Source organism: Danio rerio, chromosome 10 (genome assembly GCF_052040795.2).
Source record: "Danio rerio strain M-AB ecotype USA chromosome 10, GRCz13ab, whole genome shotgun sequence".
NCBI classification, from domain to species: Eukaryota; Metazoa; Chordata; class Actinopteri; order Cypriniformes; family Danionidae; genus Danio; species Danio rerio.
The window spans coordinates 25,462,886-25,480,519 of record NC_141030.1 but is presented as its reverse complement, the minus strand read 5'-3'; the positions used below and the strand labels follow the sequence as shown (position 1 = coordinate 25,480,519).

Genomic DNA, 17,634 nt, shown 5'->3' with positions numbered 1-17,634 from the left:
CTATTAGACATGCTCAGAAAAAAAAACCTTTTATGTCTTGCGTCACGTATTGAAATATTTTTGGACTGTGTGGGTGGAAGTGCAAAGTGGATAGAGAGCATGCAAGAAAGAGTGAGAGTTTTGCTTTTATTGATTAGTAGATTTACATAACGCAGATAATAGAATGTAAAAGTCTTCAGGCGCCAGAATTTCATTTGTCAGTTCTGCTTCTGTAAGGTTCTGAATCTTTTATGTGTACAAACTAAAATCAATTATTATTGTGCCCAAAACATTTTTTTTTAACACACGAGGCTAAATAAACATCTGCAAATTGTTTCAAGTTTCTTTTTGGTATGTGTACCTGTATGTGTACTGTATAATTCTGCACAGCAGGATTGATTCAAAGCAGCGTCCCAACAGCTGCAGTGAAGATCAATCCAATAGAGATGTTTTTTTTTTTTTTTCAGTTTCGCAGGTCTATCAACAACAGTTCTATACCTCATATCCTTCAGAAACATTCTGGATGCATATGTCTGTAATGCATTTACTCAAACTCTCTAACCATTAGGCCATGGCTGCTCCCAATTTATTTATTTTGTAGATACAATCGCAAGTAGAGTGAAGTGAGCATTGTCAAGTATACGCATACTCAAAATTGGTCCTCTGCTTTTGACCCATGCAAGTGCACACGCACACAAACACACACACACACACAAACAATGAAGATACACCCATAGCAGTGAGCATGGCTGTTGGAGGGTTGCAGCTCATAACATATTTCAGTCATTCATTCATTTTCTTTTCAGCTTAGTCCTTTTATTAATTAACCCATCATTGGGAAACATCTATACACTCATTCACACACATACAGACAATTTTATCTCACCCAGTTCACCTGTACCGCATGTCTTTGGACTGTGGGGGAAACCGGAGCACCCGGAGAAAACCCACGTGAACGCGGGGAGAACCAGCAACCTTCTTGCTGTGAGGCAACAGCACTACCTACTGTGCCACCAAACACGTAGTAAAAGATAATATTGATTGTAATGCAATAATAACAAACATCTTTTTAAAGTTGCTTTGGAAAACTAATTATTGTGAAAAGAACTAAACTTGAATTTATTTTTGATGAAATTGGGTGAACTCTTTATTAGGTGAGGAACCAAATATGGTAACTCGATTGATGTTGATTACAACATAATTATTCTTAAGTCATAAAAGTTCAAAAGTCTTGTATTAACCCATACAAACACTTTTTCTGATGAGTTATTTTTTAATTTATGCTAATTTATTAATTCATTTTTTTTTTCGGCTTAGTCCTTTTTATTAATCTGGTCGCCAAAGTGAAATGAACCACCAACTCATCCAGCATATGTTCTATGCAGCGGATGCCCTTACAGCTGCAACCCATCCCTGGGAAACAGCCATACACACTCATTCACACACATACACTACGAACAGTTTAGCCTACCCAATTCACCTGTACCGCATGTCTTTGGACTGTAGAGGAAACCGGAGCACCCAGAGGAAACCCATGTGAATGTGGGGAGAACATGCAAACCCCACACAGAAATGCCAACTGACCCAGTCTTGTTACACATGATCCATAAACATACTATAGTAATAACAGTAAATTAAGCATTATTGCATGCAACTTACCCTAAACCCATCTCTATTGCCCTAAACTCCAATAGCATCTGACTGTAGATGTGCATATGCAACATGAGACACATATGAGTCTCAGACATGCAATGTCACACACAATGCACTCAATGGAGCTAGTGACATCACTCTGAGGGGTAGGGTTAGAGATGCATATTAAAAGCATTGCATGCAGCTCTGCTTGCATCTGCACCTGCTAAACTTTGATTAATCACATGTATTTAATTGTTATTGCTTAACCTCAAATTTACACTATAATAAGGACACTCTAAAATAAAGTGTCAACTTAATATTTTTAGCATGTTATTAACTGTATGTTGATCAAAATAATACCACATTTGAGGCTGATTATACACAAACTTACACTCATACATTGGGTTATACACTATATCAGCATTATTGTTGGTTATATACTTTATAGTTGTCTACACTCTCCGAAAATAGGTACAAAATTGTACCTTTTAGGGTACAAGTGGTCCGTCCCTGGGGTGGTACCCTAAAGGGTACAATTTTGTACCGTTATTTAGAGGTATAAAATAGTACCTTCTCCATTTGTACCATTTAAGAGACAATTTTGTATCCCCAAAGAACAAAATTGTAGAAACTGAAGGTACAAAAATGTGCCTTTATATATTATATTATTTTTTATGTATATTTTTATATACCATTGTCAGGGTACTGACCTAGGCAAATAAAATATTTTGGTTTACAGATACCCATTTTTATTTAGAAATGGAGAAACATTTCATTACAGCTCACAACTAAATGTGTCAAGAAATAAAATGACACAGCAAGTAAAAAGCAGTCATTTAAAACAGTAAAAAGAACTATTTAGATAACAAGTAAAATGTTGTTCACTCACTGTACAGTAAATAATCTACACTAATACAGCAAGAATACTGTTTAAGAGCTATAAACACATTATACCGGCTACATCACTTTATTAAGTCCAAAGTATTTGTATTTAGCCATAATACTTTTTAGTATTAATAAATAATTTGTCATAATTATTTGTTTAGTCACAACAAATAATTTATCATCAACATTTTCTCGGCTTTTCAGAATGAAGGCAAAACGTTTCTCTATCAATTGCTTCAGCAGTCTCTCCCTCAACATCAGTAAACTCTTTAACTTCCTCAAGTGGAGTTGTAATTTGCTGTGACAAAATATGTTTATTCTTTGGTAAACATAAAGCACTCATGTTGGAAAATTGGAAAATGATCTTTGATAGTCATTAAGATCCCAAGTTATTTAAAAAGGAACAAGATTTTACCCTCACTGTACCTTTTTCTGACAGTGTACTAATGTTTTCTGGCTGCTGTGAATCACATTATTTGAGCTCTATAAAGCTTTCAGACTCGCATACTTTAGAAACTGACTATCAAGTAGCAAACTCTAAAGAACTGATGGTTTGCACACATTTAATGATCCTCCGGTGTACCTAATAAAAAAAAAAAAACACTTCCCATTTTAATTCTTATTTATCATAAAAAGTCTGTGCTCCTCAAGAAAAAGTCTAAATGTTCTTGTCACACACCACCAGACACTCGCCTGCCATTACATCACACTGTCTGAGCGCACCCGTCTCAAGCTATTTTTACTGCCAACCATTTAATGAAGCTGCCATGGTTCACATTTACACACAAACACACAGTGATAAACGCACACACGCTTAGGGCAAGGAGCTGCACTCAGCACTGTTGAATTAACCTTCATCCTCCTATTTAACTCCTGTTCTCTCCCTCGTCACTGAACGACAGGCTTCTTACAGACGCTTAACAGGACATTTTATGAGTAAATGATTTAAATAAAAAGTCTGAGTGAAACTGTTAAATATATAAAGAATGTTCAATGCAAAATCTAAGAATGAGTTTGACACATGATATGCACTGCAAAAAATGCTTTTCTTACTTAGAATTTTTTGTCTTGTTTCTAGTCCAACGATCTAAAAATTCTTAAATCACGAAGCATTTTCTTGACAAGCAAAACATATTGTCTTTCTATGTCAAAATTAAATTTATTTATATTTAAATAATCTTATGTCAAAAGAAAAAACAAGATTATTGGCTTGCTAGTTTTAAGGAAAACTCATTTAAATTTAACATATTACTTCTTAAAACAAGACTTTTTTGCTTAAATTAAACGAGATAAAAAATGTAAGTAAGAATCACATTTTTGGCAGGGTTTGAGTCAAAACATACTGTATAAGGACATGTGCAATTTTAGATGGATACACCACAACACATGAGACAACTAATCTATTAGGTCTGTTTATAAAGAAAAGAAAGAAGAAATACGTGATTTTAATTAAGGAGTTTTTAACCGGTTTCCTCAGTAGAAAGCCAATAATGTAAATTAGTATCTTTAAATAACCCATAAAGATTTAATGTTCTAGCCTTTTTTAAAGTTAATAAACATTATTAAAATAAATATGATTTTGTTTTAGATTGAAGACTATTTTAAATAAAAGAAATAAAGATATTTTAATATATTTTTAAAATTGTATAGGATTTGTAAACAAAATTGTTTAAAGATTTGTGTAAATAATGTTATAATGGAGTATTTCTTAAATCATTTTAAATTACATATAAGGTGTCCAAAGATAATGGTCAATGCAAACTTGTTTGTCTATTTGCTTTTATTGGCATTGCAATCAAAATATGAAGAATGTGTAATATTATGAAGAGGAAATCTTTAAACTATAGTTTAAACAATGAAAATTGTTTTGACAAAAGAGCCAAACTACAATGATAATGACTAAAATGACTTGCATGACAAAAAATGTGTTTTATTTTACTGTGCCAGAAAAATAAAATCTAAAAAAATTTAAGTAGTGACTACAATATAATTGTATTGCTTATAACATATTATTGTTACTGTCAACAATACAAACAAAATTGAAATGCAGAGCACCTAAATAGAGTTTTTTTATTTATTTATTTTTTACCTTTATCAATTTATTTATTAATTGATTTCAATTTTGTATTGCATTTCAGTTTAGGAAACATCCATTCAAAAGAACATGGACAAATAATGTCAAATATTAAGGTTTCACTACAATTCATATAGTGGAAAATTAACAAGAGGAATGCTTTCTTTCCCCTACACTTAGTATTTTAAGAGTACATCAGTACTAGAGTACACATCAATATATTGCAACAAGAGATAGTTCAGTGTTCTGTTCCTGCATATTTTAATCTTTGCATACCATACACTACAGTAATCAATTTTGTTGTTGTTGTTGTTGTTGTTTTCATTATTTCCTGAAAGTAATTTATAAATTTATAAATAAGTTTTCTTTTAATATTCAATGGTTGAACAGCAAGAACACTCATGCAACCTTACTGTATCCACTGTTTTAAAAACACTTCATTGTCCTTCCATATTTACGTGCATCATGAGGCATGAGAAAAGACTGAATATATATTTATAAAATCTATATAAAAATCAATATGATTGAATAAACATTGCAGTTGATTATTCAGCCTTGCTTTTGGCCATTACTGTAAATCAGATTCTATTGGAAAAGCTACCACCCAAAGTATACTTTGTTTTAAATGGTTTGTACTCTTCACATCTGCATGGGCATGAGAGTACATGTGGCAGAAATGGCATCATCACAGTATGTGTGGTCATCTGCAGTCATGTGATTGCTGAAGATGAAATTTGCATCACAAACAGCATATAATCCCAAATTTATTTACATGCATGTTAATGAATGCACATAGTAACCTACTTAAAAGTATAGTTCATCTAAAAAATGAAAATTATGTTTTTAGGGGTTCACCTTCATGTCGATCCAAACTCCCAGGACATTTGTTTATTGTCAGAACACAAAGGAAGATATTTAAAGTGAAATCTGAGCGCTCCCTTATTTTCATTCTCCATAGAGAGCAAGGTTCCAGATTCATTTAAACTCCAGAAACATTGTCAAAATAGACCTGACATGTGTGTTCAGTAGTTAAATTGAAATATTATAAAGCTCAGAATAATTTTTACACATAAAACTAAAATAATGACTTTATTTAACTGTTTCTTCTCCCCTGTTTCAGTATAGGGCACAGTTGCCATCTCTGAGCAAACTAATGATTGCAAAAGTATTCAAAAATTCAAAGCAGATGTGGTAGACAGCAGTGCATACTTTCTGGGGAAAAAAATATTCATCTCAATTGCATTTTAAAACTTTATCGTAGCTTAAATATTAAAATACACTTCACCTGCCAACCTGAAGGGTATTTGCTTGCCTGTTTTCAATGGGAAGACTTTCAGTTCATGTCAGCAGATTCATTCACATTCAGTTGCAGCTTGAGCTCAAAGCTCTTCAAACACACATCTCATCACCAACCTGAACTACACTTGTCGTAACACTCATTTACTTTAGTCCTGCAGAAGTATTCTACCGCATTTTAGTACTTTGCATGATGACATCTTTCTTCCCATTGCGTGTGTCTTATTGTTGGACTGATTCTAAACCTTGAGAACCCAAATTTTAAGATCATTTGAAACTTTCGGCAAGTCCACTTAAAAAAAAGTCACAAAACTATTCAATAACATCCAAATATCTAAATATAATAATACAAATAATACAGATAAATCACATTTGTTGACATCATCTAAACACCAGTGGCTTGAAATGTTGTTTAGTCTATGAGAGAGAGCGAGAGAGAGAACGAAGCAGGAAAATTAATGATCGAGAAAACGTTATTATAATACAATGAGGTAATGGCTTGGCATAAATGTAGATTTATTTATGAAGAGAGATAATAACACTCTAGGATATAATGATATAATGCAAGACTAATTTGCACTCACAAACCAAAATTACAAAGCAATATGATACCAAATGAATCACAACCCACAACTCTTTCCCTATCCTGCTACACCTGAAATTGCAGTCACTGTATGCTGTAAGAAATCACAGCGTCTGTTTAGTACAGACTTATATGTGGTAACGAACAGAGCATGTGTGAATTAAGTGCATTTGATATGGTGACAGATAGCCAGACAGTTGTAACAGCACATAATTTAAAAGTGAACTGGATGCAGATTATAAACTGACAAAATGATACAAACCTGGCAAAGGCTCAACGAAACAATGAATTCCACTGTCAGGGAATGCTTTAGTAACAACTTCAGTACCAATGGCAGCCACATTACTGTACATGTCATGTCAACTTGTTCCAAATGATATCCACAGACCGTGTTCAGATTCCAAGAACACTTACATCTCTTCTAGTCACTTACACAGGCAAAATTATTAAAACATTTCTTGTAACCATGCTATCTTTTTATTAATATTTCAGATAATATATTCTCCTGAGAAATTTCCAAACCTAAACATTCTCTTATGAAACTTGAAGGGCGCCTATGATGAAAATTCATATTGGAGTGATAGAAACACAATAAGTCTCTTTTTTTATTTCTGATTTTAAAATAGAATCCTAATCCCTCCCATTTTGAGGCCCACAGGAGTGTCAATTCTCCACCCACCGAATTGATTGTACGAATTCATGCGAATTAGCCACTAAATCAAAAAGGTACAAATTGGTGTGAGATTGTGTTGTCATATCCACAATACAAGACATGCGCAAAGCAACTGGGACAAAAAGATCTGTTCAGCTCTCTGTGATCATCTGCACCTCAAGAATGAGTTTTACAAGTTTAAAACATTTTAAAACAGTGCATGTTTTTAATAAAGACAGTAAAAAGACATTCATCACCACAGCCGCAGAGTGTCGTTACAAGTATAAAAAAGAAGACACTTCAATACCAGTTTATGGACTTAAATCAGATTTAATTTGTACATAACGGATGTCCATACAGCAGTGGGTAATACTGTGTATCCTGTCAAATTTGTCATGCAAACTACAACAATATTATGTGTGACTCATTATTGCAGAAAGGCTTGAATTAACTCCACAACAAATATTTATTATATATAAATATATACATTTTAAAAAAGGGGTAAAATAGATTTTAAAATAGTTTAACTACAAAAAGACATACAGTTGAAGTCAGAATTATTAGCCCCCCTTTGATTTTTTTTTCTTTTTTGAATATTTCCTAAATTATGTTTAACAGAGCAGGTAAATATTCACAGTATGCCTGGTAATATTTTTTTCTTCTGGGGAAAGTCTTATTTGTTTTATTTTGGCTAGAAGAAAAGCAGTTAAAAAAAAAAACATTTTAGGAAAAAAATTATTTGCTCCTTAATGCATTTTTTTTTTTTTGATTGTCTACAGAACCATCGATATACAATAACTTGCCTAATTACCCTAACCTGCCTAGTTCACCTAATTAACCAAGTTAAGCTTTTAAATGTCACTTTAAGCTATATAGAAGTGTCTTGAAAAACATCTAGTAAAATATTATGTTATGTCATCATGGCAAAGATAAAATAAATACGTTATTAGAAATGAGTTATTAAAACTATTATGTTTAGAAATGTGTTCTGCTCTGTTCTTTCTCTGTTAAACAGAAATTGGGGAAAAATAAACAGTGGGGCTAATAATTCAGGGGGCTAATAATTCTGACTTCAACTGGATCTGTTATTACATATCTATGCATACTGGTGAAAAAGTGAAAAGTTTGTTAACCCTGGGTCATTCTAAATCTTTGGGTAAATGTAATCCTGGATTATTTTGCTTCATGTTCCGCATTGCTTGTGCCTTAATTTTGGTTAACGATTAACTCTGGGTATCCATATGCGGAAATGCCACTCTGTACATTCCTATACCCTGGGTTAATGTCCATATTTGTATAATTGCAGTGTGTCAGTGTTTAACCTGAATGAATCTTCTATATGACATAAGACACAGTATGTCTGCTAATATTTTTTCTTTTGGGGAAAGTCTTATTTGTTTTATTTCGACTAGAATAAAAGCAGTTTTTTTATTTTTTAAAAACCATTTTAGGGTCAAAATGATTAGCCCCTTTAAGCTATATATATATTTTTTTCGATTGTCTACAGAACAAACCATCATTAAACAATGACTTGCCTAATTACCCTAACCTTAACCTATTTAGTTAAGCCTTTAAATGTCACTTTAAGCTGCCTTGAAAATCAATTGTCTTGAAAAACATCTAGTAAAATAATATGTACTGTCATCATGGCAAAGATCAAATAAATCCATTATTAGAAATGAGTTATTAAAACTATTATGTTTAGAAATGTGCTGAAAGAATCTGCTCTATGTTAAACAGAAATTGGGGGAAAAAATAAACATGGGCTAATAATTCAGGGGGGCTAATAATTCTGACTTCAACTGTATATTGACATGAAAAGCTAACCTAGACCTGAAGCAGGATTTCATAACCTTGAGTAAAAAGCTGTGTTAACCCTGCTCCTTATTCAAAAGTCTCTGGCCTTAAAGCATGATTTAGAACAATAATAACCTTGGAGCAGGGTGAAAATCCCTATGGTTTTCTTCATTAAAAACAATGTGAGTCTGCTATTTAAAGATGCATGGACAGCAATACCTGAAGAAGCTTCTAGCTTCTCACAAAACTCAATTGCTCGCTGAATGCTGGAATTGGGGAAGGTAATAGCGATGCAGCATGTATCGCTTTCTCCTTTTGTGCTAGAAGGAAACCGAGTGTTAAACCTAATGTCACCTGAAGTAAAAATAGCCACCGTCTTCCATATCCTGACTCGCATGCTTGCCCCTGAATGAAACCATGTGATGCTGCTCTCTATCCCTTCAATCCCTCTATTACTCTCTCTACACATTTTTTTTTTCTCTACACAAGATAAACAATTCTAAGAATCCACTTTGCAGGCCTTTTCCACCATCCAGCCTAGAAATATCCCCGGCTTGCATGGAGATCATCTCATATTAAAAGTGACATTTTTTTTCTTTTCATTTTTTTTTCACTCAGATTCACATGTTTGGTTAATCGGTTTCTTCCAGTTCCCCTGGGGGAGAGAAGAGATTGTGTTCTTTAATCATGCTACTTTTCCTCAGCGATTTGACCATCCGTGTTTGAAAGAACTCCCTATGGGGTTCTTTTCTGTCATAACCTTGCTTTTTCTCTCACTGTGGGGATGTTTTCTTTCCCTGGTTGTTGATCTGATGTGATATACATAGTTCTGGTGTTTTGCACTCGAAAGTTTAAGGGTCTGTTGAAACTTCTGAATGAAGAAAGGAGACCTTTAGTTGATTATTCTTCAGTTTTATGGCTGTGCTACTGCTAAAATAAGAATATTTACATTAGTATACTATTTTGCAGTGCTCACAAAATGCATAATTGTAAGCTCTAACAGACAGTTATGTAAAATGAACCAAGAGCATTAATGGAACGAACAGTTTGTGTTTCTTGAATATTGCAGTAGAAGTGCTGCTTGAGACTCTCTGCTGATTGGACCTTCACGTCATGTGACCCCTTACATCAGCAAAAATTCGGCTGCCCTCAACAGAACTGGTGAATCCATCAAAGTTTTGCCCTTGTGAGCAAAATAGAACATAGTTTTATGATCATTAATTATGAAAGACTAGGAGTAAGCAATGAAGATGCTTTCATAAGGATATCTATGAGAAAATCAATGCAGTGGGGTTCGAGGGCAGGGGGATCCAAGACATTTCCGAGACATTTGTTTGGGTGAAAGTTACGTATTGCACAAAGACTAGCACTAAAATACACAGCAGTTATGTAACCAAAGGAGACAGACGGCTTTTAGACCACAGTGTTTCATACCTCACTGGGCTGAGGACATTTTTTGGTAACACACTCTCTTTTTCTCGATGTCACATAGTGCTTCTTGTTGTAATATTTGGTTATGACTTTCATAACTCATCCTTTGAAAGAGAAAAGGCAATCCACACAGTACTATTAGAGTCCTTGAACAACACACACACACAGAGCTGCACCAACAAATTCATGTTCTCAGAAGTACAGATGGTAAAAACAGGTATAAAAATGGTATATTATTTTGCCATTCATTTATATATTGACTAGATAGAGAAAGAGAAAGTGAATGGTGCAGGGATAACATCAAAACTTAGAGAGCAAGATCACTTCTGGTTTCTTTCAAATTTTCCTACAGGGTTTTAGGGGGTTTCAATTTGAGTTTTGTTTTAAACCTTTAGGACTTTTTTGTGTGTAGAACAAAAAATATTTTAAAAACATATAAATATATCCAATCTGCCATCACTTTTATTATTCATTCATTTTCCTACGGCTTAGTGCCTTTATTCATCTTTGGTCACCACAGCGGAATGAACTGCCAACTTATCCAGTATATGTTTTACACAGTGGATGCCCTTCTATCTGCAAGCCAGTACTGGGAAACACCCATACACACACATTCACACACTTAACTATAGCCAATTTAGTTTATTCAATTCAGCTATAGCACGTCTTTGGACTGTAAAGGAAGCCAGAGCACCCAGAATAAACCCTCACAAATACGGGGAGAACATGCAAACTCCACACTGAATTGTCAAATGACCCAGCTGTGACTTAAACCAGCAACCTTCTTGCTGTGATGTGACAGTTATAACCACTGAGCCACCATGTCACCACATTATTATTATTATTATTATTATTATTTGACTGTTAAATATAGTTTATATATTGTTGTAATTATGCTACTTATGCATGTATATAGTAATATGTATCCATGTGATGTTAGTATTTTCACAAAGTCATGTCTAGAATAACAGAATAACTGTATTGTTAAAATATAACATTTACTTTAAATCCTTTTTTTTTTTTTTTTTTTTCAAATTTCTTAAATCACCTTTCTTCCTCATTTTGATGCTCGGTTTGAACTGCAGCACATCGTCTTGACCATGTCTACATGACTAAATGGATTGAGGTTCTGCCATCTTATTGGTTGATTACAAATTTGCTTCAACGAGCAGTTGAACAGGTGCACCTAATAAAGTGTATGAGTATATTCGAAGGAGTGATGTAGATATTATTTGTAAAAGCATTGTTTTGTCAAATTTTGTGTTCACAAAACTGATCTGAATAATTTAAACACAAAGAATTGATTTAGGGTAAAAGTAATTTAATTTTTATGTTGTCATGAATTTTTTTTATATAAAAGTCCACATTCATTTCATCTGCATTTAAACACCATAATAAATAACTTCTATTTCTGTGTGTTGTACAGTAGAACGTCAGTCAGTCACAGGGTTTAGAATGACAGTAGAGCGAATAAAGGACAGAACTTTCATATCTATTCCACTATTTCTTTCATCATGTGGAGGCCATCCTTGTGAAGGTCAGCTTTGATCATGTGCATTATACCAGAGCTTCACAACTGCAGTCCTTCACTAAAGTCATCATTACTCTCTAAAACCAAAAGCAGAAACGTTGTACTCCTCAAGAAAACTACACGCTGACTTCGCCTTCGATCTCTCTGTAACAACACTGCAAACAAGATCAATGAAGCTTAGTCGATCTTCTCTCTCTCCTTTTCTCTGTGTTTCTGCTTCAGTTTTCATGGACGAGCTATATTATAGTACATACAGAAAGATTGTAGAGGGGGAGCTTAATTTAAGATTTGATGAAGGGTGGTCCAAAGGGGGGCATCGATTGCATATTTAGTATTGTACAATACAGTAAACAGTATACTAATTTGTGCATATGTGTGTGCTTACTGTACACTACCTAACAAGTCTTGTCACCTATTTAAGTTTTAGGAACAACAAATAATAACTTCTAGTTCATCATTTGGTATCAGAAATGGCTTATATGAAAGGCAAATGCCTCTAGATTACGCTTATTTTACCTATATAAAATATGAGTATGCCCTGATTTTTAATTATTTAATAAGACAGTAAGGACTGACTTTGCTTAGACAAAAGTCTTGTCACTTAACAGAAATAATGAACAGTATAGAACAGGGGTGGAAAACCGTGTTCCTGGAGAGGCATCTTCCTGCAGATTTCAGTTGCTACCCATATCAAACACACCTGAACCAATTAATTAGGACCTGAACACCAAGTGATAATTACATGCAGGTGTGTTTGAAATGAGTCGCAACTGAAATCTGCAGGAAGATGGCTCTCCAGGAACGGTGTTGGCCACCCCTAGTATTGAATATAAAGTCATGATGCAGTGGAAAAATAATTAATATTGTGTATGACTCCCATGAGTTTGGAGGATGGCATCCATACATCTCTGCAATGACTTAAATTACTTATTAATAAAGTCATCAATACTGGATTCATCTTCAATGCCTCCTCCTTCATTTTACCCCATACATGCTCAATAATGTTCATATCTGGTAACTGGGCTGGACAATCCTGGAGCACCTTAACCTTCTTTGCTATCAGAAACGTTGATGTGGAGGCTGAAGTATTAAAAAGTAGCGCTATCTTGCTGAAGAAATTGCCCTCTCCTGTGGTTTCTAATGTAATGGATGGCACAAACGTCTTGATACCTCAGACTGTTAATGTTACCATCCCCTCTACCAATCTCTCGCACAACCCCATACTGAATCTAACCCCAAACCATAATTTTCCCTTCACCGAACTTGATTGATTTCATTAAGAATCTAATTCTATTTTCATGATTTAAACAGAACACGGTATTTTAATATAGGTACGCAACTGCAATAGTTGCTTGGTTTGTGTAGAGATTGCTGAAGCTTGACTTGAGCTGAGAGTGCTGTCAGTAAAAATCATTTATTTAAAGCCCTGTGTTTTCTTTATTCTAGCATTCACACAGACTTTGACCTTCTTTCTTGTCTCTCATATTTTTTACAGGTATAAGTGAATGAAGGCTAACTTATACTGAAAAAGGTGTTGGAAGATCAAACAACTAATAACACCCCAAACCTCAAGTGGTACGCCTTTAAAAGTTTGCATGTACTTTAATGTGATTGGATGAATAGTAATTACAAGACTTATGAACTTAGGTCTAATTACGGGAAGGAAAGAAAAGGCTTAAACTTTTAAACCTGCTCTGCTTGACCGTGAGAGGAAGGCCCTGAGGAAATCAAAAATAAATGAGAGGTTAGAAAGAGTATCTTGAATTTATTTATTTCATAAATCTAATTTTAAAAGGTTCCGACAAAGATAAATACTGTATATATTTGTAGTTAGTTTGATGTTTTAGTTGGGGAAAGAGGAGCTTTAGGGAGGAGAATGTTTTTAAATACAAGATAATTACATAGTCCTATGTGCTAAACATTGTTGTGATCTTTTACGTGAAAATACTGTCAACAAATGTTTTGACATTTGTTGTGTCTCAGTTTATCAGTTGATGCACTGGAACCTATATTAGTCAATACTGCCATCTGGTGGTTGTGCTATATAGTCTTTCTTTACTGTATTTCACGATCGAAGTCACTTAAAGGGTTTAAATTACATTTTAGTGCTGAATACATTGGACTGAACATAGTATAAGTTCTCATGTCAGGAAAAAAAGAGAAGAAAAACAAGTAAAATAAAATTTATTCGCAAAAAATTACCTTGTATCACTAAATGATTTATGTATCTTTTAAGTTTGATACAAATGTTCACTACAAATATACATTATAGTTATAGTGTTTATGGGAACTTAAACAGTCTGTTTCCTGTTTATAAAAAAAAACTACCACGCTCACACACTCCTTTTTTCCAGAAACAAAAGTGAAAATAAGCATAGCGCTTGTGATTCCCCTATAGCACAGACTCGCAAGTCATTTCCTCATTAAGCAGAACTTCACGATGGACGAATATTATCCCATAATTGTAGAGGGGGACTGGGGGCCCGAACACACCAAAAGTGTGAAAAATAAACTTCAGATTCACTTTCAGAGTAAGAAGAAATCTCAGGGAGGAGACTGCGTAGTGAAATACGACGAGAGGAAGTCTGCGACGATTCTGTTCAAAACATCTGACAGTAAGTGCGAACTCAAATTATACGCTGTAAGCGTATATTTATTCAAATGCTGTCAATCGATGGTTTTTGCTCAAACAACATAGTGTAGCCTACTTAACAAACCACAATTTAACCATGTTTTTGCCACACTAACCGTAGCATTTGTAGTAAAACCTTGTTAATAAAATTAGTCAAAAAGAAAAGTAAGGGGGAAAAGCGCGAGTATGATAAAACCATGGTTAATTTCACTATATCACACCAATCAATTTAAACCAACAGGAGGACAATATGCTGCTAAATGAACGAATAGTAATAAATATAAGTATAATAAAGAATAAATTTAATAAAATAAACCATAAATCTTTTCAAGTAGGGTGGGGAAAATGTTGTGTTTTGATACATGTCTAATTTGGATTGTTTGTGTTCAAGTTCGAGATGCTGTGCTCTCTCAGGCAGAACATGTTATCACCATTGACACACAACAAATCAAGCTAAAAGTATATAAACCCAGCAATGTAAAGGAAAATAAAGACAGCACTGAACAAAAAGTGAGTATAATTTGTCATGTCAACCATTTATGAATAGCAAAAACATCAAGAATTGTTCTAAAGTTTTTTTTTTTAGAAAGTTTGTTGTCTTTGTTAAAATATGAGGGTGGAGAGGAGAGAAAAAATATCTCACTCTACTTGTTTGGCATTTTGTGGTTTCAGACAGACCAGACATGTGCAAATCAAAAACCAAGTAAGTAAATCATCTGAACTTTGGACTCTTGACAGCTTGCATGTGATCTTTTATTGGTTAGGTTATCTTGTTATTGTGGGTGCTACTGAAAAGTTGACCTTTTTTCAGAGTTAAAAACAGTTACAGAAGGTATTTACTCATTTCATACAAAAAAAAAAAATAAAAAAATTATTTCCTGGCTAAAGTTGCCTTTATAAACCTATCTATATTTTTTCATTTACAAGAGAAAAATATGTGATGCCTCTAATATTATGTATAATATAACATATAATATATTATAATCGCCAATATACCAAACACAGCTATTTAGTTTATTAAAATAAATAGAACTGCACTTAGTTAATTGTACAGAAGGACTTTAATGTCTAATGTGTGCTATTTTTTACATTTTCCTGAAGAACAAATTGCCTCTGAGGCTGAGTTGGATGTGAAGAAGCCTGAGTTGGATGTGAAGAAGCCTGAGTTGGATGTGAAGAAGCCTGAGTTGTCAAATGCTGTGGTCTTAGAGAACATTGCAAATCATATGAACCAAGATGTCCTGGCTCTTTTGGTGGAGAATATCAGCGGCCTTCCTGAGAATGACTTTAGCATGGAATTAATACCAGAGTTACAAGCTGCAGTTGTGACCTTTAAAAATCCCAGTGGTATGTTGCTCTGCTTATATAAAATCACATTTACATTCATTATTAATATAAGAACATATATTAGTGTTTTAGAATCAGGTTTTATTATTAAATGTTAGTTAATGCTGTTATCCAAATTAACAAACAATGAACAATATATTTATTTCAATGTACTGATTCATCTTTATTAATGTTAGTTGATGAAAATACAGTCTTTGTCCAAGTTAACTCATATGTATATGTTTATAAATACATTACCTTAACAAATATAAACTTATTGTAAAGTGTGACTGAACATATTGTATTTTCACATAATAACAATGATGATATAATCATCATTATTATTGAAAGATATAATGTAATTTAAAATAAACTAAGAAAATTCCCTAATTTGGCAAAAATAATCTTGTTTTTCCTTTTGACATAAGATTATTTTGCTTACCCCATTGGCAGATTATTTTGCTTGTTTTAAGGAAAAACTCACTTCATTTTGGCATATTATTTCTTAAAACAACAATATGTTTTGTTTGTCTACAAAATGCTTCTTGATTTAAGAAATTTTTGATATTTGGACTAGAAACCAGACAAAAAATCTAAGTAAGAAAAGCATTTTTTGCAGTGTAGAATATTTATCTGAGATGGTATCCAGGTACTTATTAAATGCTGTTTGGAATCTCTTGTAAGCACTGATCTTGCATTTACCCAAAGTAACTCACTTTGGACCTGTCTGACAGTCAGATTTACATGAGTGAATATTTCAGATTTACTTTGTAGCTTTGATTACAATTTTACAATCTCTTTATTAAAAACACAGGTAGTTATTCTGGTGATACAGATGCTACATTTTCAGTCACCACCAGCTCAGTCACTATTTCAATCTCCCCAGTCTGCCCACCTGTCACCGAGGTTTACTCTGGATTGGGCAGGATTGCTCTGTCTTTACAAGTCGAAAATAGGAAAGTGCACTAGTGGAAACAGCACATAATCATGGACAACAAATTATAGCGAGCATTGGGGGGATAAGGGAATATTTGCTTCCTACAATATTAACTTCTTGCTAGAAATTATATCAAAAGTTGATGAGAAACATAGTTTTACTATGTAAAATTAAAATGACACCCAAGTGGAGCTTCCAGACACCATCTCAACTGTCAGAAATAGAACACACAGGTTTGTGGGGTATTAAAAAAGTATAGGCTACATCATGGTTACATAATAAATAGATCAGATGAAGGTATCTCAGGAGACAGGAAGAGATCTAGATTAGGAATAAGACATGTGTTTATACCATTATACCTTGGAATGCATCATTTGTAAGCTTTATTTTCCAAGCTTCTGACAGAGCCTTTAAACTGTCACCATTCACATCATTATTGTCTGAGCTCATTGCTGTTTCTCCAGTCCTACAACATTTGTTTAATGTGAGCAGGCAGCTTTTGTCTTGTTTGTCATGTGGATTGTTCAGCAAAGTTTATTGTGTGTAACATGTTTTTCTGACTAAGTAATTTGAACAAATTTTCTTACAGCTGCAGGAAAGTTCCTCGAGGACAGCAAAATGCACGAAAAAATCAAGAAGAATAATCTAAAGGTGCGTTCACTGGAGAGAAGCACATGTGTGCGGGTGGAGGATCTTCCAGCTGAAGCTAATGAGATGCTGCTGGAACTGTTGTTTGAGAAATGGGGTGGTCCAATACAACAAATTGATACAATTCCCTCAGAGCATGCAGCCATTATTACATTTAAGGATGAAGAAGGTAAGTACATGCGCAATTGCTTGTAGTATTTTCTTGTTTGGCTCCGTTTCCTTCATTTT

The 17,634-nt window shown here is 33.8% G+C and overlaps 2 protein-coding genes across 13 annotated transcripts in view; one reads left to right on the top strand and one right to left on the bottom strand.

The window, feature by feature from the left end:
* fbxw11b (F-box and WD repeat domain containing 11b) overlaps positions 1 to 17,634 on the bottom strand; it is a 649,789-nt gene that overhangs the window by 151,262 nt on the left and 480,893 nt on the right. The gene's annotated exons all lie outside the window — the stretch shown is intronic.
* The window catches only part of parp14rs4 (poly(ADP-ribose) polymerase family member 14-related sequence 4), a 93,225-nt gene that overhangs the window by 67,753 nt on the left and 7,838 nt on the right, over positions 1 to 17,634 (top strand). For 6 of the 12 annotated variants that reach the window (XM_087270457.1, XM_087270463.1, XM_087270459.1 and 3 more), the window contains 6 exons: positions 13,359 to 13,438; positions 14,394 to 14,478; positions 14,887 to 15,005; positions 15,168 to 15,198; positions 15,597 to 15,842; positions 17,348 to 17,575. In XM_087270457.1, the coding sequence (XP_087126583.1) occupies positions 15,722 to 15,842; positions 17,348 to 17,575 (349 nt within the window). In that variant the 5' untranslated portion in view covers positions 13,359 to 13,438; positions 14,394 to 14,478; positions 14,887 to 15,005; positions 15,168 to 15,198; positions 15,597 to 15,721. Of the gene's footprint in view, positions 1 to 13,358; positions 13,439 to 13,510; positions 13,608 to 14,285; positions 14,479 to 14,886; positions 15,006 to 15,167; positions 15,199 to 15,596; positions 15,843 to 17,347; positions 17,576 to 17,634 lie in introns of those variants that run through there. The other 6 variants (XM_087270466.1, XM_087270461.1, XM_087270458.1 and 3 more) reach the window with 2 other exon arrangements.